Genomic DNA, 26,891 nt, shown 5'->3' with positions numbered 1-26,891 from the left:
CACGGAAGAGCCAGTGGTACCGTCCTCGTATATCATAGTATACTGTGCATCCGCATATGTAGTGCTTCTCCATCTCAAGCTCTCGACCACAAAGCTGGCAAGTGCTATCCTCTGCTAGGGTATTTGTCCATTTGCCTATCTCCATCTGAAGCCTATGTGAGGAGGTGTGAATCTGTCTGATAGCAAGCCGTACGCTATGGGAGAGATGGGTATCCATATATGCTGGCCGAATAGTGAAACCATCATCAGAGAGACACAAGAAATGACTCCTGTAGAACTCCATCCTCGATCCTAGAGGGAGTGGTGGGTGAATCCATGTCCTTGTTGTCTCAATCCTTAAGATATCAGCTCTGATCACCTAGTTCAGCTTTGATCGGTTGAGAGAAAGTGTAGGGCAGTCAAGGCTATAATCCAAAGGTGGAAGACGGTCAATATCCAAACCATGTAGGCTCATCCAAATAGCCATCTGTGAAAACCAACAGTTCTTCTCGCCTCCTCTTGCTAGTTGTCTAGATGAGGTTAGTGCCAATCTAGAGTATCTATGGCGTGTTTCATAGTCTGTGCCAAAAGGTCATTGCCCTAAAGAGTGCCTCTGTAACTATAGGTGTTGCCTCTAGCTCTGCTCTAACAATGAAAAGTGGAGTGGAGGGCTTACTCCTAATCATGCGTGCTATGATCATGATCAATGGCATTTCCATGCTATCCCAACCATCATAATAATCCCTCTCTACTCCAATGTGATCAATGAGTGGGCTAAGACACCTGTGGTACAAGCTGCAACCCCATACCTTTGCTCCATATAGTAATGTAGGTGTGACTAGGGTATCAAACAACCAGAGTTTGGTGCGGGGAACCTGGAACTCTATGTGAGCACATTGACTCTCGAGTGCCCCTAGTGCTGCGTATCCACGTGCCAGACGTGCCTCTGATGCCCCTCTCAACGAAAAACGTGGGCCAGAGAGAGAGAGAGAGAGAGAGAGAGGATGTGGGAAAAAAAGAGAGGATGTGGGAACTCCAATAGTCACAATGTGTGACCAGTTTTCCTTTATTTAAATGCCAATGAAAGAATAAAGAATGAAGTAACAGTGATGGGCGCCGCCACCTACAGAGTACACATAAGCGGGTACTATTAATGTAGTAATACACGGGTGGCTAGGCATAGGCGCCTTTATCCCCAACAGGGTGCAGAGGGGTAAAACACACCACAAAAATGGAAATGAAGATGATTTGAGAACAAGTAGGCATGCATACATATGTGCATGTGCATGCATGTATGTATGGCATGCATATGTCAGTCAGCAGGTGTGCATTGAAAACATTTTTTACCAATATATAGTTGGACTTGCAAGACTGTATGCTTTACCTGGCTTCAAATGTGAAGCCGCTTTTTTGTATGCTTTCCAAAGTGTCTCTTCCTCTGGTTGTTGAAACTTTAGTTCATTGACCTGAATCATTGAAATATCCAACAATCCAAATCAGAAAGGTTCCATCTTAACCTAAAAACTTGTCCTCAGTTTAATTGAAAAGTCATTGCACAATAGAAGACACCTCTTAATAACGATGAGAGTTTGCAAAACAGATACCGATGATGATTTGGGACTCAAGTACCTCCTTTCATTCATTTTCCCATGCGTCTTGGCACTGAGACCATGTACAGAATATTCTCCCTTGAAAGAGGACACTAGGGAATTTACCTATTTTTTTATTGTTCAGTTTGTACATATGGGTTCTGCCTTGAACTTTTACCTTGGTTCTTCAGGTAGGATGAGTTTTGGAATTTTGTTTCTAGAAATGAAAGTTGCACATCCTAATGGTTGTGCTTATGCTTTCTGATAGAAATGCATCTCATCTGCGAACATAATCAAGTTTACAAAAAGTTATGCCCAAGAATTTCTACCTCCCAGGACATATCAACAAGCTCTGCACGAGCCATTCTTGTACATCGGGAAAAAGCTGCAACAACATCCTTCAGAGAATCTCCCTTTGCTACCTCCTCCAGCTGTCACATGATTAAAAATGTTTTACAGACCTATAATGATCCATCTCAAATAGCAACAAAGAAAACCACATGAATAAAGGTTGTGAGCCATTATTGATGTACTGCAGTAGAACTTACTTGATTCACAGACTCAGAGGCTGTGAAAGGGTCATTGCCACGTTCTGTGATGATGGCCCGCACAACTTCTTTGCTGGCTCCTCGATCAACCTGGAATAAGTTTGGTAACCAAGGTCTTCATCTAATGTATCATACTCACAGTTTTTCAGTTTTCAACACAATGAAACCACTTGTCCAGACACATTTAGGATAATCATGGACTACTAATGTTTGAACTTGGTCACTTACCAGCAGTTGTTCCAGCCTTCTGACCACAAATATAAGAACCTGTACTGAATCAGGAGCTTATCATTAGAGCAGAATCAAGACAACATTGAAAGCATCAGAAACTGCTGAAGTTAGGCTGAGATAATTGAAGGAGAAAATTGTGCATTCAAATGACCTCATTGATGATAAGATCATCCACAGTGGTTGGCTGGACAGATGCAGCAACTCGCAGAGCTTCTTCAATGTTAAGAGTTTTCTTGTTTTCTACAAGTGTCTGAACCTGCACAGCATAGCAAATGCAAATAATAGTTTCACAAGAACTGAAGCCTACCTTCCAATAAGAAAATGCACATTCTATTCGTTACCAGTCCATAAGCACTTCTTCGTAGCCCAAAAGGATCAGCTGATCCAGAAGGCCGGCAGCCAACAGAAAATAATCCAGCCAAACTATCAAGTCTGTTACAGTAACATTTCAGTTTCTCAAAATAATAAAATCACACATTCACCATGACAAATCACTTGAATAGAATTGTAAAAAGTCATAAAGACAGGGATGTGAACATTCATGAATTAAATTTTTGGTGAAACTTCCACACAAATTCAAAAGTTTACATCCTTGTCACCCCATGCGTTTTCAAGGAACAAAATATTGTAAATACGTTGAACCTGGGAAGGCTCCCAAGTCATTAGGATTAATAGCTTTCAACCTAACTGAAAAAGAGTGCAGTTCTTGCTTAAAGCCTCAGCGTCATGGTGCAACAAGCACTTTAGACAAATACGCAGTCAAAAATGCAGTGCCAATATGGCATCACAAAATTGTAATAAGCAATAACCACAGGGTCACTGTTATAGCCAGATAATGAGTTAAACTTATCCAAGCATTAAAAGAAAGTCCTTAAAGCATTGAAGTAAATGTCTTTTAGGAATCAATCATCATGTTGACAGACTTTATATCATTAACTAGCACTCCATCCTTGCTAATGGCTTCCTAATGGACGTTGCATTACCGTACAAGTGAAAGTCCTAATGCATGCGTTATGTTTTTTAGTGCATTTTACCGATACCTATCTGCAATTGCTAGTAGTATCCCTGAATCTGAACTCGGTAGACGATCTCCTGCATTGCGAGGTAATACACTTTCAAAAATGGCATTAGCCACCTGGCCACAAGAGGAAAAAAGGGTTAACAAAACAGAAGTGTCTTGGGGACTTGATTGGCATTCAAATATATATTTGTTAAGATTTAACAGGCTCTACACAGGCTTTGCAACTTTATAGGATGAGAGACAGATAAATCATGAATTTGAACATCAAGTATTCACTTTACAGAACATTGTCAACTCACCGCAGGTGACCGGCCCTCTTTCAAAGCATAATGTTTCCCCATAATCCCTGCAAGAGAAGTAAATTCTGTCACAACAGATGTTGCCAAATCTGCAGCTGCCAACGATACTGCCTCAGAGGCCACATCCATGCTTTTATGATCAATGCAGAGCAATGAACCAAGCTCTGAGATCATCCTCTCCACTCGAATGCTCTTATCCAGCATAGTGCCAAGTTTTTCCTGACAATAAAACAAACCATGACTAAATAACCACTTGTTTCCACAGAGGCAAGCAACAGCTCTTTATAATTCACAGAATTACCTGGAAAAGAATACCACGAAGTCGTGGGCGAAATTCTTGCAAAGGCTTTGACAAGTCAGAAGTATAAAAGAATTTGGCATCTTCACACCTAGCTCTGGAGCAGACAGCTGTATTATAATATGCTCTCCCCTCGTCTATTCAGAGCAAAAGATTAAACCTCAGAAAATCATTTCCAATTCATTTTCACAACTCCAAGTTGGAGCGCAGCTTTGATGTAAGTCATCAGACAACTGAATCTTCCAATATCAGGCATTGCTTCATCAGCCACCTTGGCCATGCATATTTCTACTTTTTGGAATGAGAAGGGAATCAAGACGAGGACCAAGCACACAACACCGATTTGGCTCCAATCTCCTATGTTTTTATGCTGACCTTGCATCTATGTCATTTTTTAGGAATCCAGTCTACAAGAGTTCATGTAATCTCAGGTAAGGCCTTTTCATAAGCTGGAGATATCAGGTGAAAAGGCACAGATGCAACATTGCAACTTGCAACCATACACAAACCTTGAGCTGGACAGGACAAAACTGTCAACAAATGTGGGAATACAATGCAGAAAAGGACCTGGGGGTGAATTAAAATGCACATACCACTGCTTTAGGTAACCAAAAATACTGGTTAAAAGGATTTACCAGCCTTTGTTACTGGAGGCTTCACATAAATCATGTAAGATGATCACTGAGTTAATCTCAGTTATGCCCAAGCCTAACAAGCATCTCTAAACACAATAGGCTAGATGCAAATATCCCACTCATGCCATGATTTACAACACTGAATTGAGATGGAGTTATCAGGATTGAATCCAATAATTCGACCAAACTCACATCAAATAGACTCTGAGATACAGGTTTGCAAGAAAGTGCTTTTTAGTCTTCAAGGTATTGCTTGTAGCATTCGAGTAACTTATACAAAAGCAATTGAGCTATAAAAGGGATTCCGCATCTACCTTCAGTAATCCTACAGAGGTACACATCTCATTGACAGATAGACCAGCCAATTCTGAGATATCCAAAATTCAAATCAAGCATAAGAAACATGTGCAATTCTTGCATGGAAAAGGTTCTGGGTATTATGGATGACACGGCTCAGCCTGCAACAAATCTAGATACAAAGTGGTTTTGAAATGCTTAAAACAATCTCTGTGATGTTGGACTTCTCAGCCTTATCACCTGATGTGAAGAAAAAGAAGCAATTATCATTGTAGAGTTCTCAAAGTTTCCAGTCAAATCAGGTATCAAAAAAGAACTTATCGACAGAAAACAGAAATGTTTCAGTGTGTCTTTTGAAAATCTACAACAGACTCAATGAGAAGGCCCATTTCTTATGAGTACAATATTTCACATCCTGAAGTTGTGAAATTCATATTAAAGAAATCTTGAGGTAAGAACCTTAAAACAGCTTCATTTCCTTTCCTCACCACAGCTTGGTCAACTTGGCCATTTGCAACCTGGATCAGTTCCGGAATGTTGTTGCAACAAATGTGAGTTTTAAAACTTCATTCCTGACTTTAAACATCAACACTAGTCCTTTCTGGCAAGAATGGCATACCGCAATAAATGCAGGAAGCAAAGCCCCTGTCTCGGGATTTTCGACTGGGAAGTATCGCTGGTGTTTACGCATTACCTGAAAGACCACCCCTCAACACAGCAACAACAAAATGATGATGCAAAACTTTGAAGTCTACAGGTAATGAACTGTATCACTAACCCAGAAGGCTCAGCACAGCATCCCAGATATTGTACATACCGTTGTTAAAATATCTGAAGGAAGATCCAAAAAAGATTGATCAAAAGTCCCCAACAAAGGTTTGGGTGCTTCTACCAGATTTGCAACCTGTGTCAATTTGGAAGTCTGCTCAGAAACTTCATGCAACATCATCTCAAACAAATGATGTAGGCTGTGCTTACCTCATCTAGCAGCCCACTAATGGCCTCATCTGGAATCCTCCCACCTAAAGTACTAGCAAGAGAAGTAATTGAAGCCCAGATCCGCTTCTTTCGCTCCTGAAATAACAGCCAAAGAAGAGACTTATGTACAATCCTGCAATAATACACAATTTTCACTTTAACAAAAACAAAGCTGTGCACCCAATGTGCCATTGCTCTGAGACATTATGATGCAGAAAGATCAAGTAGAACAATATGTTTACCAATAACTGAAGTTAAATTAGCACAAAAAATCTTTCCATTACCTTTCAATCTAAATTGGGAAGTCAAGAGTGCATAAAAGTCACTGCAGGGTGCCTTCTAAGAAAGAACTGATGAAAAAACACCCTGCAAAACAGTTGCAGTGTTTTATCTTTCATTACCTGCATGCATAGCACAATTCCAGCTCCTGCTAGACAGGTCAGATAGTCCTCTGCTTTGGACACCTGGAAATAAGAACAGCAGTCCTGCTTAAAAAACATATCCTTTTTTAAGCTTGTAGATAACTGGCATTATCTTTTTGCAAAGTAAAGACTGGTAAGGTTAGTCTTGTATGTCTGTATCATTTCAACTGACTCCTCAATGCACAGATTTTAGAAGATAAGTGTCCACAGAATCTATGGTCTCTTCCCTTGTTGTAATGGTAGCTTGTCCTTTTTGCCATCTTCCACCCTGGAACAACGGTATTTGAGATGATCCATGAGGATCAGCTGTATGTTCCACCAGGCAACCTTGATCTAGCAGAATACAAAGGCTTGTTTTGTGCTTTTCTTGGAAGTCCTGTTTAAATCTTGGACCGTCTCCAGATATTTGAGATGATCCATGAGGATCAGTTGTATGTTCCACCAGGCAACCTCGATCTAGCAGAATACAATGGCTTGTTTTGTGCTTTATTCAGAAGTCCTGTTTAAATCTTGGACTGTCTCCAGATACTTTTGTTGCTATAAATGTCTAGATTTGTCAGAACATTACCCATAACATTATTCTGAACTTACCTTCCCTCTCGACTTAACAATCTTTGACTGTATGTCCTTTCATGTATAACTGCACTTTTCATGTGTTACAGATCCAATTTCCAGGTTGTTATTCTGTATTATAGCATTAAAATGATCTGGAAAAAATATAGTCTCCTCGACATTCAAACTTACAGCATACAAACACATGGCATTTAGTCAAGAAACCACCCACCTCTTTTGTAGGAGTAGATGAGTTCCTCATTGTTCGTGTCACCCTCCCACTGTAAAATTCACGAATTATGCATACTCTCTAAACAGTCATTTGTGTCAGGTTGAACCTATAATGCAGACCTTGTTCTATAATGAATGAAATACACACAAAAAGCGGTGCATGTCTAAGTTTGACTATGTGAAGGTAGACAAAGGAACTCCATGAGGACTTTTACCTACTAATATGTGCATAGGAAAAGGGGACGACAATGTCTCCATAGAGTGCCAAAAACCACCTGATGGGTCTGCTGTAAGATATCTGAAGCAATGAACAAAAATCAACGGTGTCCCAATATCAGTTGCTTAATAGAAAAGCCAAAGACACATACACACCTGGGAGTTCCAACGCATTGTCTTAGAGAATGAAATTCCTCCAATGATATTTGGCAAACCTTCAGCCAAGACCTACAGAAGGGGTAATTTCTAGAAGCTGTTACAAATAGACACAATCCAAATGGTAGCAGTAACGAAAGCAGCTTACCTCCATTGCAGGCTTACAATGACTTTTCACTGTTGCATAGACATACTCCGCCTTGCCTGTTCATTTTTTCAAAAAAAAACAAATTCAAAGACACGTAGGAATGACCAAAAAATTGTGAATGGGTTTAAGTCACCCATCATGCATAAAAACAGATGAAATTGATATATCACATTTTGCTGCAGTCAGCAAATTCAGTGCTCTACCATGCCAACTAGAAAAAGCCATTGAGAAAAAATCTCTAAGTAGTCAATACTGGCAGAGCCCTTGGCCACAAGTTGGAAATACAACCACCTAATTTCTACTGTAAATCAGGTCTTTGACAGCATAAACACTGCTCTCCACCTTCAAACAGCTAAGCAAAACTGAGAATGATTGAGAATGGCCCAAATTCAATGGCCCAAATTCAAGATGGTTGATAAACCTTCATTAAAGCAATAATTAGGTCTGAAATCAGCAAAACAGTGCCGAATATCTTCAGATTTGCTGAAATAATGGAGAAGGACAGTAGAAGAGAGAAACCTTCAATCTAATGCCAAGAAAGTGTTGTAACACCAATCTCATCCTGTTTTGGAGAGAGAAAATCATGTCACCTCCTGTTTTTTAAGGGTTTTGCTACTATTTCAAACCCTACTTTCTGCACCAGCAACTATCAATAATCTCGTTTTTTGGGTTTTCTACTGTTTACAGCCCTAGAATCTGCTCCAGATCAGGTTTCCCTGCTGTCTAAGCTTCACCAGCTGTTTCCCTGCTCACAATTGAGTTCTCTGCCCTTAGATCTGCTGCAAACAGCCCAAAATGGGGAAACAACAGCCCAATATGGAAGATACACTTGCATGCCGCCCAAAGCTGATCCAAATTTCACTTTCTACCACATGAATCAGCTATCTAAGAAAAGAGGCAACCTACCCAAAAGATCATCCTAGTTCTTCACCCATTTCAGCATTACTTCATAGAAGCCCAAGGTACTGACAAATATCTCTTCTACAGAATCCCCTTGCAAAATGGATATCATCCATTTCGCAAATCCAAGAAAGCATTGGAATTCAGCCAGTGTGAAAGAGAATGACTCCACATTGATAAAAGGCAAAGGAGTGAAGTACTTTATGCATGTTCACAAGCGTATCCAAAATATCCTTTGCATCCATAGTTGAGGGAAGCAGGGAACAGAAACCAGAATGGAAACAGAAACGTCAAATTTCAAGGAGGGGGAAACGGAAATGCCACGTCATCCGGTCAAGCGCTTGGGAGCAGGGGGGGGACAGGCTTAGAATCTAGGTACTAAGAAGCTAAAACTTAGAATACAAGTTTCATACTCAAAATCAAAGCTTTCTAATTTCCAAGCTTTAAAAGAGTTCTACAAAAGGCTTAAGCTCAAAGGAGCTTTCTGATGCATACAAGGATTTTGACACATAATTAATATGTTGATAACTCCCTCTTCCTCATCCATGCCATAGTCTTCAATTGTGCTGTAGGCAAATCCTCTTCATTAAGGAAGACAATTGAAACAGATAGAAATGACTCTAACCTTAATCATTTTAAATAATTAAAAATTAAAAATTTAATGATTTAAGCTTAATTAATGGAACATTTAATATTTAAATATTAAATATTTAACATTACGAGTTTTAAAGAAAAGGTTACATTAAAATATTAGACATTAAACAATAAAACATTAATAACGTTTAAAGAACATGACAATTAAAAAGCACAAAGAACATGAGATTAATAATGCTTTAAACGCTAAGTTTAAAGTGTAAAGAACAGGACGATTACTAACACTATGTTGAACAAGCGTAAAGAACATGACGATTAATAATGTTACGTTTAAAGCATAAAGAATATACTATGTTTTAATGAAAGCGTTTCTGCCTTGTTGGGAAACGGGACGAACCAAAAGGTTTCCCCAAAGGGAAAACACCACGCGGCAGTCATTTCCCCAAAGGGGAAACGTTTCGGATAAGGAAACATGTTTCGGGTCCTTCTCCGTATGTTTCGGCGTTTCGGGCCCTATAAAGGGGCGTTTTAGTGCGTTTCCCGCTTCTATGTTTGCATCACATTTTGAGAGATCACAATGATTATGTTCGACATATTCACCCAGCAAAGTGTTGGAAAATTCCAGGAAGTGGTTCCAATCTAGGTCTCAATGTAGCGCATGGGCTCTAAAGGGATAGAAACCTCAAAACCCACCATGGCTTCATCTGCAGCATGTTTGCTGCATTTAACAGCTGTATGTACAGTAGAACATGGTACGATTTCGTGAGAGCATGGTACCATTTTGTCTTCCACTTTAGAATCAGGTCCCAAGGCTCCACTACCTCGTCAATAAAGGCAATATTCAGTCCAGGAATAGTGTACGCTGATTGCACAAGATCTGTCCAGCTTGTCTTGCAAGCCTCTTTGGCTGTACATACTACTACAGCTCCTGCCCATCGTGCCAAGTCTGCTATCCCGCCCCCCTGCCTGATCCCTCGTGCCAGCCCGCCTGCCCCCTCCCGTCTGCCACCCATCGCCTGCTCCCTCCCATCCGCCCCACCTGCTGCTGCCCACCCGCCTGCTCCTGCCCGTTGCCATCGCCTACTCCCCTTGCCCGCCCCACCTGCTCCTGGCCGCCGCCAGCCCCCGCCTGTTGCCTGCTGTAGGGTGCCCCACCTGCTTCTGGCCGCCGCCAGTCCAGGTGTGCGTCGCTTGCTACTGCCCTACTGCCCCCGGCCGCCGCTTGTCGCCTGTGCCTGCTCCTGCAGTCACTGGCCCCGTCTGATAGACCCACTACCCCTGCTCCCCCCCAGGGCCATCGCCTGCTCCCCTCGCCCGCCTCACCTGCTCCTAGCCGCTGCCAGCCCCCGCCCATTTCCTGCTGCAGGGCGCCCCACTTGCTTCTGGCCGCCGCCAGCCCCCGCCCCTCGCCTGCTCCTAACCTGCAGCCCCCGACCGCTGCCCCACCTACTCCTGGCCACCGCCAGCCTGCCGCTTGTTGCCTACGCCTGCTCCTGCAGTCCCCGGCCTTGTCTAATAGACCCATTACCCGTGCTCCCAAGTCAAGGAGGAGCAACATCCACCTACTAGCACCACCGGATGGACCAAACTATGCCTTTTTCCTTCAGTCCTCTCAGTCAGGGGATTGGACGACGACATAGATAGAGGAGGAGGTGAAGAGTGAGGTGGCGGACCTCATCTCCAAGTGGATGGGAGAAGGACTAGCACTATTTGCACAACAGTGGCCAGGTTGCATGATGGACATTAACTGGTGGGCGGGTGTCAAGGTCCCACACTTGAGCATTATCTTTCGAGCCCCTTCAAAGTGGAGAGCTCCGATGGATGTGGTCGAGTGGCTCCTGGCACAGGCGGCCTGTTTCTTCTAGTGTACAGAGTCACAACTCTTAGCATGGCTGATAGATGCATTGGTAGTAACACCTGGAGCATCTATCACCCCTATGGTCCACTGTCCGAGGGCTACCATGGGGGACAAGAGTTCGCCGTCCAAACCTACGGCAAAGCGCACTTGCATGCCCCATAGTTCTTCCTTGTCATCAGCTGCTTCCACATTGAACAGATGCCTGTTCAGCCAGTCACAGGTTTCCCCATGAGCTTACACCTTGCATCCTCGAATGTGAATAGTCTCCACTACAATGGGGCACGTGGTTCCAAGATGTTAATTGTATGGCAGGAGTTGCAGCTGGCTCTTGTGGGACGGATAGACATCCTACTTCTGCAAGAGCACAAGCTCACCCCTGTCCAAGCCCATCGGGTAGGGAAGGTTCTCCTAGGCAGGTCACACACCTATTGGGAGTACACCATCGGTGCCCACGGCAAGAGTGGAGGCGACTAGACAAGCATGGTTCAAGAGGCGGTACTCCACTCTTGACCATATTCTCACTTAGAGCCATTATAGAGGAGGGCAGGGCACACAGGAGGCGGGTATACCACTGCTTCGTGGACTTCTGCAAGGCCTTTGATACGGTACCACGAGCCAGGCTCATGTAGAGACTAAAAGAAGTGCAGGTCCCGCCGGGAATGTGTTGGGGGATACTGGCACTACACGAATCGGTCACGGGCCGAGTTCGAACACCAGGGGGGCTGTCAAAGGAGATGACCAGCACAATTGGAGTTAAACACGGATGCCTACTCTCACCTACTTTATTTGGTCTCTACATTGATGAGATATCAGAGTACATGGATAGATTGAGAGGGCAGGGATCTAGCCTAGGAGGGATACTGATACCCATCTTATTATATGCGAATGATATAGTTCTCATCTCCAGCACGCCCGAAGGGCTACAACGCCAATTGAAGGCACTACGGGCCTTCTGCCAGGATAAAGACCTCACCGTGAACCTGGGAAGACCAAGTTCATGGTGTTCAACACTTCAACCCAATGGATTCAATGGTCAGTACCCCCTTTCACATACGGCGGGGGAACCGTGGAAGTGGTCCAAAGATACGTCTATCTGGGGATTACATTTTTAGGACTGAGATTCACTTTGAGAAAGACAGCAAAAGATACATTGATAAGAGGCTATGCAGCCCTCGGATCCATGGAAAACCAATGCATCCGCATACAATTCCAGGAGCCCCGTACAAAGCTCTAGCTATTTGACACTTTAGTCACACTAGCACTCTTATATGGGGCTCCCATATGGGGATCCAATCTCTACCACATGAGGAGGGCCACACAAGACCAGCCACTGCCTCAGGAGGAAGCCACCTATGAGGGATGGAAGCAGATGGAGAGACCCATGGTACTTATGATCTCACGGATGATCCAAAGCAAGCCCTCTCTGCCACACGAGATCAGCAGAGCAGAGATGGGGGCACCGCCCATCATAGCTGAGGCCCTCTTCCAAACAATGGCCTTCTTGCCTCGACTATGGGACTTGCCTCGGCATTAGTACCCTAGACTCGCGCTGGAGTCATCCAAACAACTAGCACTGCAAGGGGACACTGAATATTGGTATGCCACTACAATACAGCCTAGATTGCCTCCACCTGGAGCTCAGCCGGGAGGAGGTGAACTGTATCATCAAAATGGACATCATTCAGCTACACACAGCCAAGACATGGGTGAATCCTACATAAGACCTAGGGACAAAGGCTTTCTATCGGGAGCACTCCCTACATATATCTCCAGACGGCTTCATTACCCACCCAAGCTACATGGACACATACTTGTCCCATGGAGTAAGAAGCGCCATCGGACACATCCGTACATCTTCACACTAGCTACGGGTCGAGACAGGTAGATACAAGGCCCACCCACTCCCCCTAGAAGATCGGATCTACCAAATCTGCCAGCTCGGAGCCGGGGACAGAAGCACACTATATATGTAGGTGCCTAGCGTACTACGAGATCCGGGGACGCTTCCACTACCTGTTCAGAGAAGGATTTGGGCCACTCTCCAAAGTGATGGATTTCAATGACCAGAGATGCCTTGGGCTCTTCCGTGCTGGAAATACGGCACCACAGAGACCACCTCCTTCAAACCTCGGAGCAGAGACAAGGAGCAACCCAACTCCTACTCACAGAATTCTACAGAGAGCCAACTACCATCCTCACCCCTGAGCCCCCACCAGCCCCACTAACCTCCCGGCTGCAGGGGACCACCCTAGCCATAGCCAACGCAAGAAGCAAAGCCCGGCGCCCACGCCCAACCGGCTTCCACCCCCACAGGAGGCACATGTTGAGGATACAAGGGATACTACGCCACCATCGGAGAGCCCTGCCTCGCCGATTCAGCCTCTCAATGTTAGATAGACCCATGCAGGACATTTTAGGATAAATTGTACCCAACCTATATACCACCTTGTACCTACTCAATTACTTTATCATAGCATTAGATGGTAGCTTTACTGGGACCTAAAAACTTTCCTAGACATTTTGTATGTAACGTTTTGGTCTCATAGGCCACCTTGGCCTTTTGTAGACGTTAATATAACTTTCTTTCTTTCTTTCTTTCTTTCTTTTTTTTTTTGTAATGGATCTTTCTTACCCTTTTTCGTAAAATCTCTCTCTCTCTTTCTTTTTTTTGTAAAAGGTAATTGTATTAATTACAAAAAAAGGTACAAGTTTACATGATTAGAAGATACACGATGGCTCTAAGCCACCGTGTGTAAACTGTCAATACAAAACACGGACAGAGATACACAAGTCATGGCAAAGACACAGAGGAAATTGCCATATGCTAGGGAAGTAAGTCTCCCCGAGGGAGAAAGTCAGAGTGCCGAATGACATCTATCTGCCAAAGCAAGAGGCCTTTAAGCCTGGCAATGCATCCTGGAACATTAGAGGCTGAATCAAAAAGAAAGGCATTCGGAGTGGTCCAATTGTGCCAGCATCCCCAATATCTAAGAAAATGGAACAAGATCTTCATATGCAACTGTGCCGGTGTGGGGTATTTTGGGCGTACAAAAACCCAATCGAAAGGGCTCATTGAGAAACCAACCACAACTCGCCAAACTGCTGACAAAAGTGACCAGATTTTCTTAGCGAGAGGGCAAGAGATAAATCAGTGACTGGCCGATTCCACAGTAGTGGTGTAGAAGAAACAATTGCCGTTGAAGATTCGACGCTTGGAAAGGGCCGAGGCGAGAGGAAGACCACCAATCATTACCCTCCAAAGAAAGACCTTGCATTTGAAAGGTGTCTTGTTCACCCAGCCCTCCATCATAGTTGCCTTCCACCATGACTGGGATTTCCGCAACCCCCATACAATATTAGCTTTACTAACCAGCCATTGATGATCTTTAATCAGAAGATGGTACAGCTCGTTAGCTGAGGCCTTTTCCGAATTCAACCGACCTGCAAGGACCCAGTCTTGGCAAGGGCGATCCACAGCAAGGGCAAGAAAGGGTTGCCTACTCTGGAGCACTAACAAAAGCTGTTCCCATAAATCATGGTATCCACGAGGGATTCGGAAAAGCCTCCTGGCAGTATGAAACGATACGAAGACATTACGATTGGCAATGGTGGCATCTGCAATTGAAGTCAAACCCAAACGGGCCATGCGGTTAAATTTTGGTCTGAGCTCATGTATGCCTTCCCATGAAAGTAATCTCGAGGCTGCCAACAATTCCACTTGAAAAGAGTTAGTATTTACGCGGTCCTCAGCTGGATACCAACGCGCCTTTTGGAGAACCAATTGCCAGGAGCTGACCAAATGAACAAGCAGGGATGAGGAAGGACTAGAAAACCGAGAGTCTGCATTAAGAACATGCCACCAGGAGCTTCGAATTTGTATATTCCCATGCAGAAGCCCGCGGTCCTCAAGAAAATAACGGGCTATAACGGCCCACGGGTGATGCTCCACACACATGGCATGAAAAAGAGACCAACATAGTGCCAGCATATGAGTTTCGGCATCCAAAATAGCCCCACCACCCACGCGTTTGGGGGTACATGTATGCGACCACGACATCCACGAAATACCTGCATGCAATGAATCCTTATTCCATAACATGAAACGAATGGGCTGAGTGAGAGCATTCAACGTAGTAGGAGTCCAAGGCAGCAATGGCAAGAAATATGTGAGCATTGGCAGCATAATTGTTTGAGCCACTTTGAGGTGAACATGGAAGGGCCAAGCTTGCGACTTCCAATACAGAATCTTCGCTTCCAGTTTCTGCGAAATCCACTGTAGTAGTTGTTTTGGCCGAACATGAACACCCAAAGGGTACCCAAGATGCCTGACAATCGAACCAAGGGGCACAACCTGTCCCTACCAGCTCGATAACTGTAAATCCGACTCCGTACAACTGAGAATGGCTGATTTGAAAGTATTGATACGAAGACCAAAAGCATGACCAAAGAGCGTCCAAACATCTAATGCCTTGTGAATATTGTCCTTGTCCGTACGTAAAATCATAAAGCTGTCATCAGCCAAAGATTGACTAATGAAGTGCTGACCAAAAGGAAGAGACAATCCGGCCAACTGAGCAGAAGCTGCCATGGAAGATAACATCCAAAGAACCAGATGAGTCGCCAAAGCAAAGAAGAGAGGACTCAAAGGACAACCCTGTCTCACAAAGCATGCAAGGACAAAGGGCTCTGTAATAGCACCATTTAGCATAACTTGCGAAGAAGACGCCACACTAATGGTGTAGATCAAGCGTGACATCCAAGTGCCAAAGCCCATAGTAGACATAAGTTTTGCAATGAAAGACCAGTCTAAATAGCCAAAAGCGTTTTCCAGATACAATTGGATCAATACCACTTCCTGACTAGAGTGCCTTGCATAGTCAATAGCCATTTGCACATTTAAGATATTATGCAGAATGTTGCAGCCCTTAATGAAACCATATTGAAGAGGATGCACAATGGCCAGAAGATGTTTGTGGAGCCGATTCGCCAGCACTTTGGAAAAAATTTTATACATTGAACCCATCAAAGAGATTGGTCTCCAATGTTGCAACACTGACGGCGAAGGAACCTTTGGAAGCAATTTGATAAGCCCTTCTTTCCATGAGGAAGGCATGAACCCTGTTTCCCAAACCTGTTGAAACATAGCCGTCAATGGCTTCACCAGTGGGATAGCAGAACTCTCAAAGAATTCATTGGTGAGACCATCCCAACCGGGACTTTTATCCTTAGGCAGGCGTCACAAAACATCCATAACCTCCTCCTCACAAATATCTGTGTCCAAAGTAGTTTGCATATCAAGTGGAACCTGATGTCGAACCAGATCATAGAAGACTGAACGTGCATGCGTAACCTAGTCAAAAGGTGACTGAGAAGAACCAAGAAGATCTAGAAAATAATTCCTGCACATATTAACAATAGTCTGAGGGTCAGTGACCATTTGACCCTCTGAATTCTGGAGTCTAGTCATATTTTCTTGAGCAGGAGAGGCATGCAAAGTGCGAAAGAACTTATGAGTTTGACAAGCACCATCTTCCAAATTCTCAGTCAAATTTTGCAATTTGGCCTGCTGATAAGATTTCAACTGAAACTCTTTAATAAGATCAGCCAAACGCATCGCCAATGACAACAGAAATTCATCATCTCGAGTGTCCACCAGCAGAGAATGAAACAAAGCCAGTAAGCCCTCCGCTGCGTGTCGACACTGCCGACAAAGAGAGGCATAGTGGATCCCATACTGCCGAGCAATCCGCTGCACATTAGAGAGCAATCGTTCAAAGGAAGCAGTGCGCTCAGAGGCGAAGTCCAATAAAAATCTATCAATCAATTGCTGCATATAGCCCCGAAAGAGCGAATGCTTCAAATAAGAGTTGAAATGTAAAGAGAGCCTATCCAGTAATTGCATAAAAGGTGCAATGGGTTGTGCAAGTATCTCAAGTTGGAGAGGGAAATGGTCCAAGAAGGCATATTGCTGCAAGACTATCATTTCCAGCATCTTAGGAAGAAAATCATCATCCTGCATGATAAACATTTGGTCCAACCGCGACCATGTAGTTGCATATTGCGCCAAATGTAAAGTAGACCCTGTAGAAGAAGGGTGTAGCCAAGACCATAGATCTTGCTTAAATACAACAAGAGCAAACGCATTCCACACTCCACTTTCTGGAGCGTCCATCACTGAATGCCCTGAAGGGGATTGTGAAGAATCAACACACATATTAAAATCCCCCATCAAAAAACCACGTCTGCCAAGTGACAAGGAGGTCTTCAAGGTATTCCAAAGATCCCGGCGGGATCAAGGGTCATTCGGAGCATATAGGCCCAGTAACCATAAGATTTCTCCTTCAAATAAAACTTCAATCACCACAAAGCGGCCATGTACATCATTTTTAATAAGAACCGGCTGATATTTCTCATGTACAATCATAAGGGCACCAGAATAGTGCCCAGTGTGTGTCCCTGCATAAAACAAGTGAAAACCATGGCAATCCACAACTTTTCCTGCTTCATCGTGACTCTTGCGCTCTACCACACACAAGACATCCCACTGATTCTCATGCAATACAGTCCACATGGCATGTTGCTTATGGCGAGAGCAAATGCTTCGCACATTCCACGTGGCTATCTTCATGTGTATTCAAAAAGAAAATTAAGAACCAGGCACCAATAGCCTCGATTTAACCTTTTCTGCTAGAATATCAAGGATATCCTCATTCAAAAAATCAGCTAATATGGCAAAAGAGTTCTGACGGCCAGCTTTAGAGGTAGACGGAATATCCACTGTCTTGGGAATGGAACGGGAATAACGACGATCCCATGGTGCAATCACATTCCCTCGAGTATCAAAAGCCAACTTAGCGGGTGGGCCCTTTGGACCGTCGGTATATACTTTCGTAGTTGACTGATTACAGGGAGTAGAAGGAACCATAGTATGCGCAGCGTGCTTTGAAGACAACATTTCTTTCCTATGCATATTGGTGCACATGGAATCTTGGGACAGACTGCGCGCAGGATAGGAAAAGGATGTCTAGAAGGCAAGGGCAGGATTCGACAGGTTTGGCAGGGTAGACAGCTCGCGCCCGCTCTCTCTCTCTTGCGTACCTGCTGTACACAAGGCCGGGTTCGTCGGGCAGGGAAGACATCTCAGTCTCGCCCTCTCTGGCTCGCGTTCTGTCTGCACGCAAGGTCAGGTCGATCCTGCATAGCCTTGCGGGAAGGATTCAAGCAACGCGCAGGGCAGGGAGGCGAGCCCATAGAACAGTGCTCATCGGATCCGCCATCGTCACGACAAAATAATTCCCTCTCTCTCTCTCTCTTTCTCTCTCCCTCTTTTTTTTTTGTAAAAGGTAATTGTATTAATTACGAAAAAAGGTACAAGATTACATGATTACATGATTACAAGAGACACCAGGGCCCTAGGCCAACGTGTGGGAAATCCCCGTACTAATGCACGAAAAAGGTTACACCAATCATGGCAACGACCTAGAGGCAATTGCCATATGCGAGGGAAGCAAATCCTCCCGAGGGAGCAAGCTGGAGTGCCGGATGAGATCTATCTGCCAATGCAAGAGCCCTTTAAGCCTGGCAATATGTCTCGGTACATTAGAGGCCGAATCAAAGAGAAAAGCATTGCGTGTGGTCCAAATGTGCCAGCATCCCCAATATCTGAAAAAGTGAAATAAGATCTTCATATGTAAATGTGGCGGTGTGGGGTACTTTGGGCGCACAAAAACCCAATCGAAAGGAGTTAGTGAGGACCCCACCACTGCGCGTCAGATTTGCGACAAGAGTGACCAGATATTCTTGGCGAGTGGGCAAGAAAGAAATCGATGTCGGGCCGATTCCGCAGTAGTGGTACAGAAGAAACAATTGCCATTTGAGATTCTACGCTTGGAAAGGACCGAGGCAAGAGGAAGACCACCAATCATTACCCGCCAAAGAAAGACCTTGCATTTGAAAGGTGCCCTATTCAGCCAGCCCTCCATCACCGTTGCCTGCCACTATGACTGTGATTTCCGCAGTCCCCAAACAATATTAGCTTTCACACCCAGCAATTGGTGATCTTGAATGAGAAGATGATACACCTGATTAGTAGAGGCCTTTTCCAGACTCAACCGGCCTGCAAGGTCCCAGTCCTGCCAAGGACGATCCACGGCAGGAAAGGGTTGCCTACCCTGAAGCTCTGACAAAAGCTGTTCCCATAAACTAGGGTATCCGCGCGGGATCCTGAAAAGTCTCCTAGCAGTCCGAAACGATGCGAGGACATTGCGAGTGGCAAGGGTAGCATCCGCAATCGAAGTCACACCTAAATGGGCCATGCGGTTAAATCTCGGTCTGAGCTGATGTTTGTCTTCCCATGAAAGTAATCTCGATACTGCCAACAATTCCAACTGAAAGGAGTTAGTCTGCAAGCGGTCCCCCACTGGATGCCAACGGGCCTTTTGGAGCACCACTTTCCAAGAGCCGACCAAGTGCAGTAACAGAGAGGAAGAGGGACTGGAAAATCGAGAGTCAGCATTAAGGACATGCCACCAGGAGGCCCGAAGTCGTGTATTACCATGGCGTAGCCCGCTGTCCTCAAGAAAATAACGGGCTATAATGGTCCACGGGTGATGATCCACACACATGGCACGAGAAAGAGACCAACGAAAAGCCAGCATATGAGTTTCTGCATCCAAAATAGCTCCACCACCCATGCGTGTTGGGGTACATGTATGTGACCACGAAATCCACGAAATACCTGCCTGCAGTGAATCCTTGTTCCATAGCATGAAACGAATGGGATGAGTGAGAGTCTTCAAAGTAGTAGGTGTCCACGGCAGCAATGGCAGGAAATACGTTAGCATTGGTAGCATAATTGTCTGAGCCACTTTGAGGCGGACATGGAATGGCCACGCTTGCGACTTCCAATACATAAACTTCACCGCCAGTTGTTGTGAAATCCACTCCACTAGTTCCTTTGGCCGTACATCCACCCCCAATGGGTATCCAAGATGCTTGACAATGGAGCCACGGGAAACCACCTGGCCCTGCCAGCTTAATGACTGTAAATCAGGCTCCGTGCAACTGAGTATGGCTGATTTAAAGGCATTGATGCGAAGACCAGAGGCCTGACCAAAGAGCGTCCAAACATCTAATGCCTTTCGAATGTTGTCCCTGTCCGCCCGCAAAATCATAAAGGTGTCATCAGCCAAAGATTGGCTAATGAAGTGCTGCCCCAAAGGAAGAGACAATCCTGCCAGCTGAGCAGAAGCCGCCATTGAGGATAAGATTGAAAGGACCGGGTGAGTCGCCAGGGCAAAGAAGAGAGGACTCAAAGGGCAACCCTGTCTGACCGAGCGTGCAAGGACAAATGGCTCTGTAACCCCACCATTGAGCATAACTCTTGAAGAAGCCGCAGCACTAATGGTGTAGATCAATCGGGACATCCGAGTACCAAAACCCATAGCAGACATGAGATCTGCAATGAAAGACAAGTCCACATAGTCAAAAGCCTTTTCCAAGTCCAATTGAATCAATACCACTTCCTGACTGGAGTGCCGCGCATAGTCAATAGCCATTTGCACATTTAAGATATTATGCACAATGTTGCGGCCCTTAATGAAACCATATTGGAGAGGATGCACAATAGTTGGAAGGTGCTTGTGAAGCCGATTCGCCAGCAGTTTGGAGAAGATTTTATACATCGAGCCCATCAAAGAAATTGGTCTCCAGTGTTGCAACATTGACGGCGAAGGGACCTTTGGAATCAGTTTGATAAGGCCTTCTTTCCATGAGGAAGGCATGACCCCTGTTTCCCAAACCTGCTGAAACATAACCGCCAATGGCTTCACCAACTACGTGGTCGAGTTCTCAAAGAATTCATTAGTGAAACCATCCCAACCAGGACTTTTATCCTTAGGCAGGTGTAGCAAAACATCCATAACCTCCTCCTCGCAAATATCCGCCTCCAAAGTGGCTTGCATATCAAGTGGAACCTGCTGGCGGACCAGATGATAGAAGACCGAGCGGGCATGCGTAACCTGGCTAGAAGGCGAGGGAGAAGAACCAAGAAGTTCCATAAAATAATTTCTACACATATTGACAATGGTCTGCGGATCAGTGACCATGCGACCTTCCGAATCCTAGAGTCTAGTCATATTTTCGCGAGCACGAGAAGCATGCAAGGCGTGAAAGAACTTATGAGACTGGCAGGCACTATCTTGCAATGTGTTAGTCAAGTTGTGCAGCTTGGCCTGCTGATAAGATTTCAACTGAAACACTTGAATAAGATGGGCCAAACGCATCTCCAGTGACAGCAGAAAATCATCATCTGGGGTATCCACGAGCAACGAACGGACCAAAGCCAATAAGTCCTCTGCTGCATGTCGACGTCGCCGACAAAGAGAGGCATGATGGATCCCATACTGCCGAGCAACCCGCTGCACATTAGAGAGCAGCCGTGCAAATGAAGCCAAGCCCTTAGAGGTGAAGTCCAATAAGAACCTCTCAATCAATTGCTGCATATAGCCCTGAGAAATTGGATGCTTCAAATAAGAGGAGTTAAAACGTAAAGGGAGCCTATCCAGCAACTGCATAAAAGGTGCAATAGGTTGTGCCCACATCTCAAGCTGGAGGGGGAAATGGTCCGACAATGCATATTGCTGCAAGACCTTCATTTCTAGCATCTCGGGAAGAAAATCATCCCCCTGCATGATATACATTCGGTCCAACCGTGACCAAGTAGTTGCATATTGGGCGGAATGAAAAGTAAACCGTGAAAAAGAAGGGTGAAGCCATGACCAAAGATCTTGCTTAAGTTCGCGCAAAGCAAAGGAATTCCACACCCTGCTTTCCGGCGCATCCATTACCGAATGCCCTGAAGTGGACTGAGAAGAGTCAACACACATATTGAAATCTCCTATCAAAAACCCCCTTCGGCAAAATGACATCGAGCCCTGCAAAGTCGACCAAAGATCCCGTCGGGATGCGGGATCATTCGGAGCATAGAGGCCCCGCAACCATAAAATCTCTCCTTCAAATAAGACTTCCATTACCAGAAAGTGGGCCTGCACATCATTTTTAACAAGAACAGGCTGGTATTTCTCATGGACAATCATCAGCACGCCCGAATAGTGCATAGCACGTGTCCCTGCATAAAACAGACGGAATCCATGACAATCCATAACTTTTCTTGCTTCACCATGACTTTTGTGCTCAACTGCACAATACATCCCACTGGTTCTCATGCAAGACAGTCCACATGGCATGTTGCTTATGGTGAGAGCAGATGCCTCGCACATTCCACGTGGCTATCTTCATATATCTTCAAAAAAAGAAAAACAGGAACGAGATGCCTGTTGCCTCGATTTCACCTTTTCCGCGAGAGCATCCAGGACACCCTCATCCAGAAAATCAGCCAATACTGCAAACGAATTCTGGCGACCTGCTTTAGAGGTAGAAGGGAAATCCACTGCCTTGGGAGTGGGGCGGGGATAACGCCGATCCCAGGGTGTAATCACATTACCTTTTGTATCAAACGCCAGCTTAGCAGGTGAGCCCTTGGGACCGTCTGTATAGACTTTCCTTGTAGACTGATTACGGGGGGCATACGGGGCCATAGTATGCGCAGCATGCTGTGAAGTGAACATTTCTTTCCTGCGCATATACGTGCGAAAGGAATCCTGTGAAGCATTAGGCCCAGGATCCACCAGGCCTGCATTCAACTTTTTACCTTTTTTTTGACGTGCCTCAATCCAATCAGTGCTACGAGAATCCAAACCCAGGACCTGTTGTTTGCGTTTATCCACGACATTAGGTGGCTGAAGGGCCTCCTGTGCCGGGCATCAAGCACCATGTCATCCTTAGGCAGCACAACATGCGCATCCTCGGATGACGGTTGTCTTTCAGGGCATTCGGCCATAAAATGCCCCAATTTACCACATGAAAAGCAGTGTCCTACAAAGTTGCCCCATTTCAAGCGAAAATGCAAAGGATGCATGCCAGAACAATTGAGGCGAAGCCACGCAGGCCTTTTCCTAGCCGTGTCCCATAACATGCATAAACGGTTTTGATTCATAGCCTTGAGGCTTGGGGGAACCAGCACTGTTCCCACAACTGCCATCGCATCCTTCAACAATGGCCAATAGACCGCCGGACAATTTTCCACTTCCACCCACACTGGGCATTCTCGTTGAAGCAGACGCTGGAAGTCTCCCATAGGGCGCCATGGTACAACATGGACCAAGCGGCGATCAAAGAATAATGGCAACTTGGACAGGAGCTCAGCTCGATGTGTTTCCGATTTCAACAGCACCTCATAAAAGCCGCGAGGTCCAAGGAAGATCTCCTCAACACACTCCCCTTGCAATAAATGGTGCATCTACTGGCGAATATGTGAAAGCACTGGGATCCTGCCAGTGAAGAAAAGTATAACGGCACGGTCATAAAACACCGAAAAAGACCGCAAGACTGATTTCGGGTCCACCGTGGATTCCGGCACGTCATCAGTTCCCGCGTCAGAAAAAGTTTCATTATTATGCTGGACATAATCGCCAAGCAGAGTATTGGTAAAGTCCAACAAATGCTCCCAGTCAATCTCCTGCGAATCCACAGGATCAGAGGCAACCTGCGCATAGGAACGTTCCTGAGGACCCATTGGCTCGTCAGAAGTATGCTTGGAGCATTTACCCGCAGGCGGCTGTTTAAAACCCGGAGGCATATCCTCCGTGCACGGCACCATATTCTCCGGCTCCTCTGTATCAGAATCAGGGCCAAGGGCTGCCACCGTCCGGTCTAGAAAATCCATATCCAGGCTAGCAATACTGCTGTCTTCTCTCTCTGACGTGACCTGTCCTTGCAATCAGATTTCTCTGTCCTTGCAGATGCCTGTATGCAAGCCTTTTGACCACAGGTCTAAGCCTGTAAGTCTCGGGGCCAGAAGGGTCTGCAGAAGGGTGCACAGAGACTGTGCTAAAGTCTGGGCTGCTCGCACAACAGGTCTGTACCTGACTGGCAGTGAGAAGGCTGTTCATACAAGGGCAGGGAAGAACTGCACTGGCGTAAGGTCGTCTGCTGCAATCGATTTGTCTCTCCTCAACAAAGTCGTCCTTGATGGCGGGCAGGACGGATGGTAGGTCACACGACGGGTCAGAGGGGGCAGACGGGCGGTGCAGACGCAGACGAAGTCAGTCGGCTGGCGACGGGCGCAGCAGACCAACGATGAGAAGACGGGGTGCAGCAAACAGGCGAGGGTCGCAGGAGCAGGCGACGAGCGCAGGTGCAGGCGACGGGCGCAGCAGAAGCAGGCAACGGGCGCAGGTGCAGGCGACGGACACAGGAGCAAACGACGAGCGCAGGAGCCGTCGACAGCGTATAGTAGACCCACGATAAGGAAGTCAACGGGGCGGCGGCCCAGCATTGGCAGGGGTTGACGGCAGGGTTCGACGGTTGCGCAGGGGCCAAAATCGAGCCGTTAGGTCACAGGGGTGCTTGGTCCGCCATCGCACGAGCCTCTCCTCTCTCTCTCTCTCTCTCGTAAAAGGTAATTGTATTGATTACGAAAAAAATACAAGATTACTTGATTACAAGATACATGACGACAATCCAAGCCATCATGTGAAGAGGTTCTAAGAACTACAAGTTACAATGTCATGGCAAGGATGCGGAGGAAATTGCCATATGCCAGGGACGGAAGTCGTCCATAGAGAGCAAATCAGAACGATGGAGAAGAGCTAACTGCCAATCCAAGAGGCCCTTAAGCGTCACAATATGCCGCTGAACATTAGAGGCGGAGTCAAACAGAAAAGCATTCCGAATGGTCCAGTTATGCCAACAGCCCCAGTATCGAAGAAAGTGATACATGAGCTTCATATGTGGCTGTGCGGGCGTAGGGTATTTGGGCTGGCCAAAAACCCAATCAAAGGGGCGCAGGGTGATACCAACCACCCCTCGCCAAATAGCCAACAAAAATAACCAGACTTTCTGAGCGACAGGGCAAGAAATAAATCGGTGGCAGGCGGATTCCATAGTAGTGGTGCAAAAGAAACAGGTGCCATTGGAGATTCGTCGCTTGGAAAGAGCCGAAGCAAGCGGAAGACCCCCAATCATCACTCTCCAAAGAAAGACTTTATATTTAAAGGATGTCTTGTTCAACCAGCCCTCCATCACAGTTGCCCTCCACCATGACTGGGATTTACGCAATCCCCATAAAGCATTCGCTTTAGTAACCAGCCATTGATGATCTTTAATCAAAAGATGATACACTTGGTTAGCAGAAGCTTTGCTTAAATTCAGCCGGCCTTGTAGGTCCCAATCCTGCCAGGGATGATCCAAAGCAAGAGCAGGAAAGGGTTGTCTGCTCTCGAGCTTCGTCAAAAGCTGTTCCCATAAAGGCCTATATCCACGAGGGATCCTGAAAAGCCTCCTAGCTGTACGAAACAATATAAGCACATTGCGATTGGCAAGGGTGGCATCCGCAACCGAAGACAAGCCCAAACGTGCCATCCGCTTGAATTGTGGTCTAAGCTCATGTTTACCTTCCCACGAAAGTAAACGCAAGACTGCCAGTAATTCCAATTGAAAAGAGTTAGTAGCCAAGCGATCCTCCATTGGATGCCACTAAGCCTTTTGAAGGACGTGTTTCCAGGAACATACCAAATGAGTAAGCAGCGATGAAGAAGAACTGGAGAACCGCGAATTAGCATTAAGAACATGCCACCAAGAACTCCGTATTTGGGTATTGCCATGCAGAAGCCCATGGCCCTCAAGGAAATAACGGGCTATAGCGACCCACGGATGATGATCCGAGCACATGGCACGGAAAAGCGACCAACGAAGTGCCTGCATGTGAGTTTGGGCATCTAAAATAGCTCCGCCACCCATGCGTTTGGGGGTGCACGCATGCGACCACGAGATCTAGGAAATACCTGCATGCAATGAGTCCTTCTTCCATAGCATGAAGCGAATAGACTGAGTAAGAGCATTCAGAGTCGTAGTAGTCCACGGCAACAATGGCAAGAAATATGTGAGCATTGGCAACATATTATCTGGGCTACTTTGAGACGAACATGGAAGGGCCAAGCCTGAGACTTCCAATACATAAACTTAGCCACCATTTTCTGAGAAATCCACTGCAGAAGCTGCTTTGGAGGAATATCAACACCCAAAGGGTATCCAAGATGCCTGACAATGGAGCCACGAGGAACAACCAGACCCTGCCAGGACTGCAAATCTGACTCCGTGCAGCTTAGAAGGGCTGATTTGAGCGCATTGATGCGAAGGCCTGACGCCTGACCAAAGAGACCCCAAACATCCAATGCTTTTCGAAGGTTATCCTTGTCCGCACGCAAAATCATAAAGGTATCATCCGCCAGGGATTGGCTAATGAAGTGCTGTCCTGTAGGAAGCGACAGTCCGGCCAACTGAGAAGAGGCGGCCATATGTGATAACATGGAAAGAACTGGATGTGTCGCAAGGGCAAAAAATAAAGGACTCAAAGGGCACCCCTATCTGACAGAACGGGCAAGGACAAATGGCTTAGTAACACCTCCGTTCAGCATGACTCGCGAAGACGCCGCAGCACTAATGGTGTAGATTAGACGAGACATCCGAGCACCAAAGCCCATAGCAGACATAAGTTCAGCAACGAAAGACCAGTCCAGATAGTCAAAAGCCTTTTCCAGGTCCAGTTGAATCAGTACTACCTCCTGATTAGCATGCCTGGCATAATCAATGGCCAATTGGGCATTCAAAACATTGTGTAGAATATTTCGGCCCTTAATGAAACCATACTGGAGAGGGCGCACAAGGGCATGGAGATGCTTATGGAGCCGATTCGCTAGTACTTTGGAAAAGATTTTGTACATTGAACCCATCAAAGAAATTGGGCACCACTGTGTCAACTTAGATGGCGAAGGAACTTTTGGAAGCAATTTAATAAGTCCTTGTTTCCACGAGGGAGGC

General features: G+C 45.7%; 1 protein-coding gene across 3 annotated transcripts in view; it reads right to left on the bottom strand.

Moving 5' to 3' along the window:
* EDD1 (glycine-tRNA ligase) overlaps positions 1–26,891 on the bottom strand; it is a 218,578-nt gene that overhangs the window by 28,116 nt on the left and 163,571 nt on the right. For all 3 annotated transcript variants that reach the window (XR_015690444.1, XM_087675465.1, XM_087675475.1), the window contains exons 17-34: positions 7,601–7,656; positions 7,453–7,524; positions 7,296–7,378; positions 7,082–7,130; positions 6,277–6,339; positions 5,876–5,971; positions 5,715–5,801; positions 5,517–5,591; positions 5,357–5,415; positions 3,969–4,062; positions 3,668–3,886; positions 3,388–3,482; positions 2,689–2,779; positions 2,499–2,603; positions 2,345–2,383; positions 2,117–2,206; positions 1,898–1,999; positions 1,364–1,445 (exon numbers count right to left, since the gene is read on the bottom strand). Coding sequence is in view for 2 of the 3 variants with exons in the window: in XM_087675465.1 (XP_087531591.1) it covers positions 1,364–1,445; positions 1,898–1,999; positions 2,117–2,206; positions 2,345–2,383; positions 2,499–2,603; positions 2,689–2,779; positions 3,388–3,482; positions 3,668–3,886; positions 3,969–4,062; positions 5,357–5,415; positions 5,517–5,591; positions 5,715–5,801; positions 5,876–5,971; positions 6,277–6,339; positions 7,082–7,130; positions 7,296–7,378; positions 7,453–7,524; positions 7,601–7,656 (1,557 nt within the window). In the remaining variant the exon portion in view is untranslated. The remainder of the gene's footprint in view (positions 1–1,363; positions 1,446–1,897; positions 2,000–2,116; positions 2,207–2,344; positions 2,384–2,498; positions 2,604–2,688; positions 2,780–3,387; positions 3,483–3,667; positions 3,887–3,968; positions 4,063–5,356; positions 5,416–5,516; positions 5,592–5,714; positions 5,802–5,875; positions 5,972–6,276; positions 6,340–7,081; positions 7,131–7,295; positions 7,379–7,452; positions 7,525–7,600; positions 7,657–26,891) is intronic.

The sequence above is a fragment of the Lygodium microphyllum genome, chromosome 1, assembly GCF_053477565.2.
Source record: "Lygodium microphyllum isolate KBCC chromosome 1, Lygodium_microphyllum_v1.1.10, whole genome shotgun sequence".
Lineage (NCBI taxonomy): Eukaryota > Viridiplantae > Streptophyta > Polypodiopsida > Schizaeales > Lygodiaceae > Lygodium > Lygodium microphyllum.
Note: the sequence above shows the minus strand (reverse complement) of the source record. Positions and strands in the feature narration are given on the sequence as shown.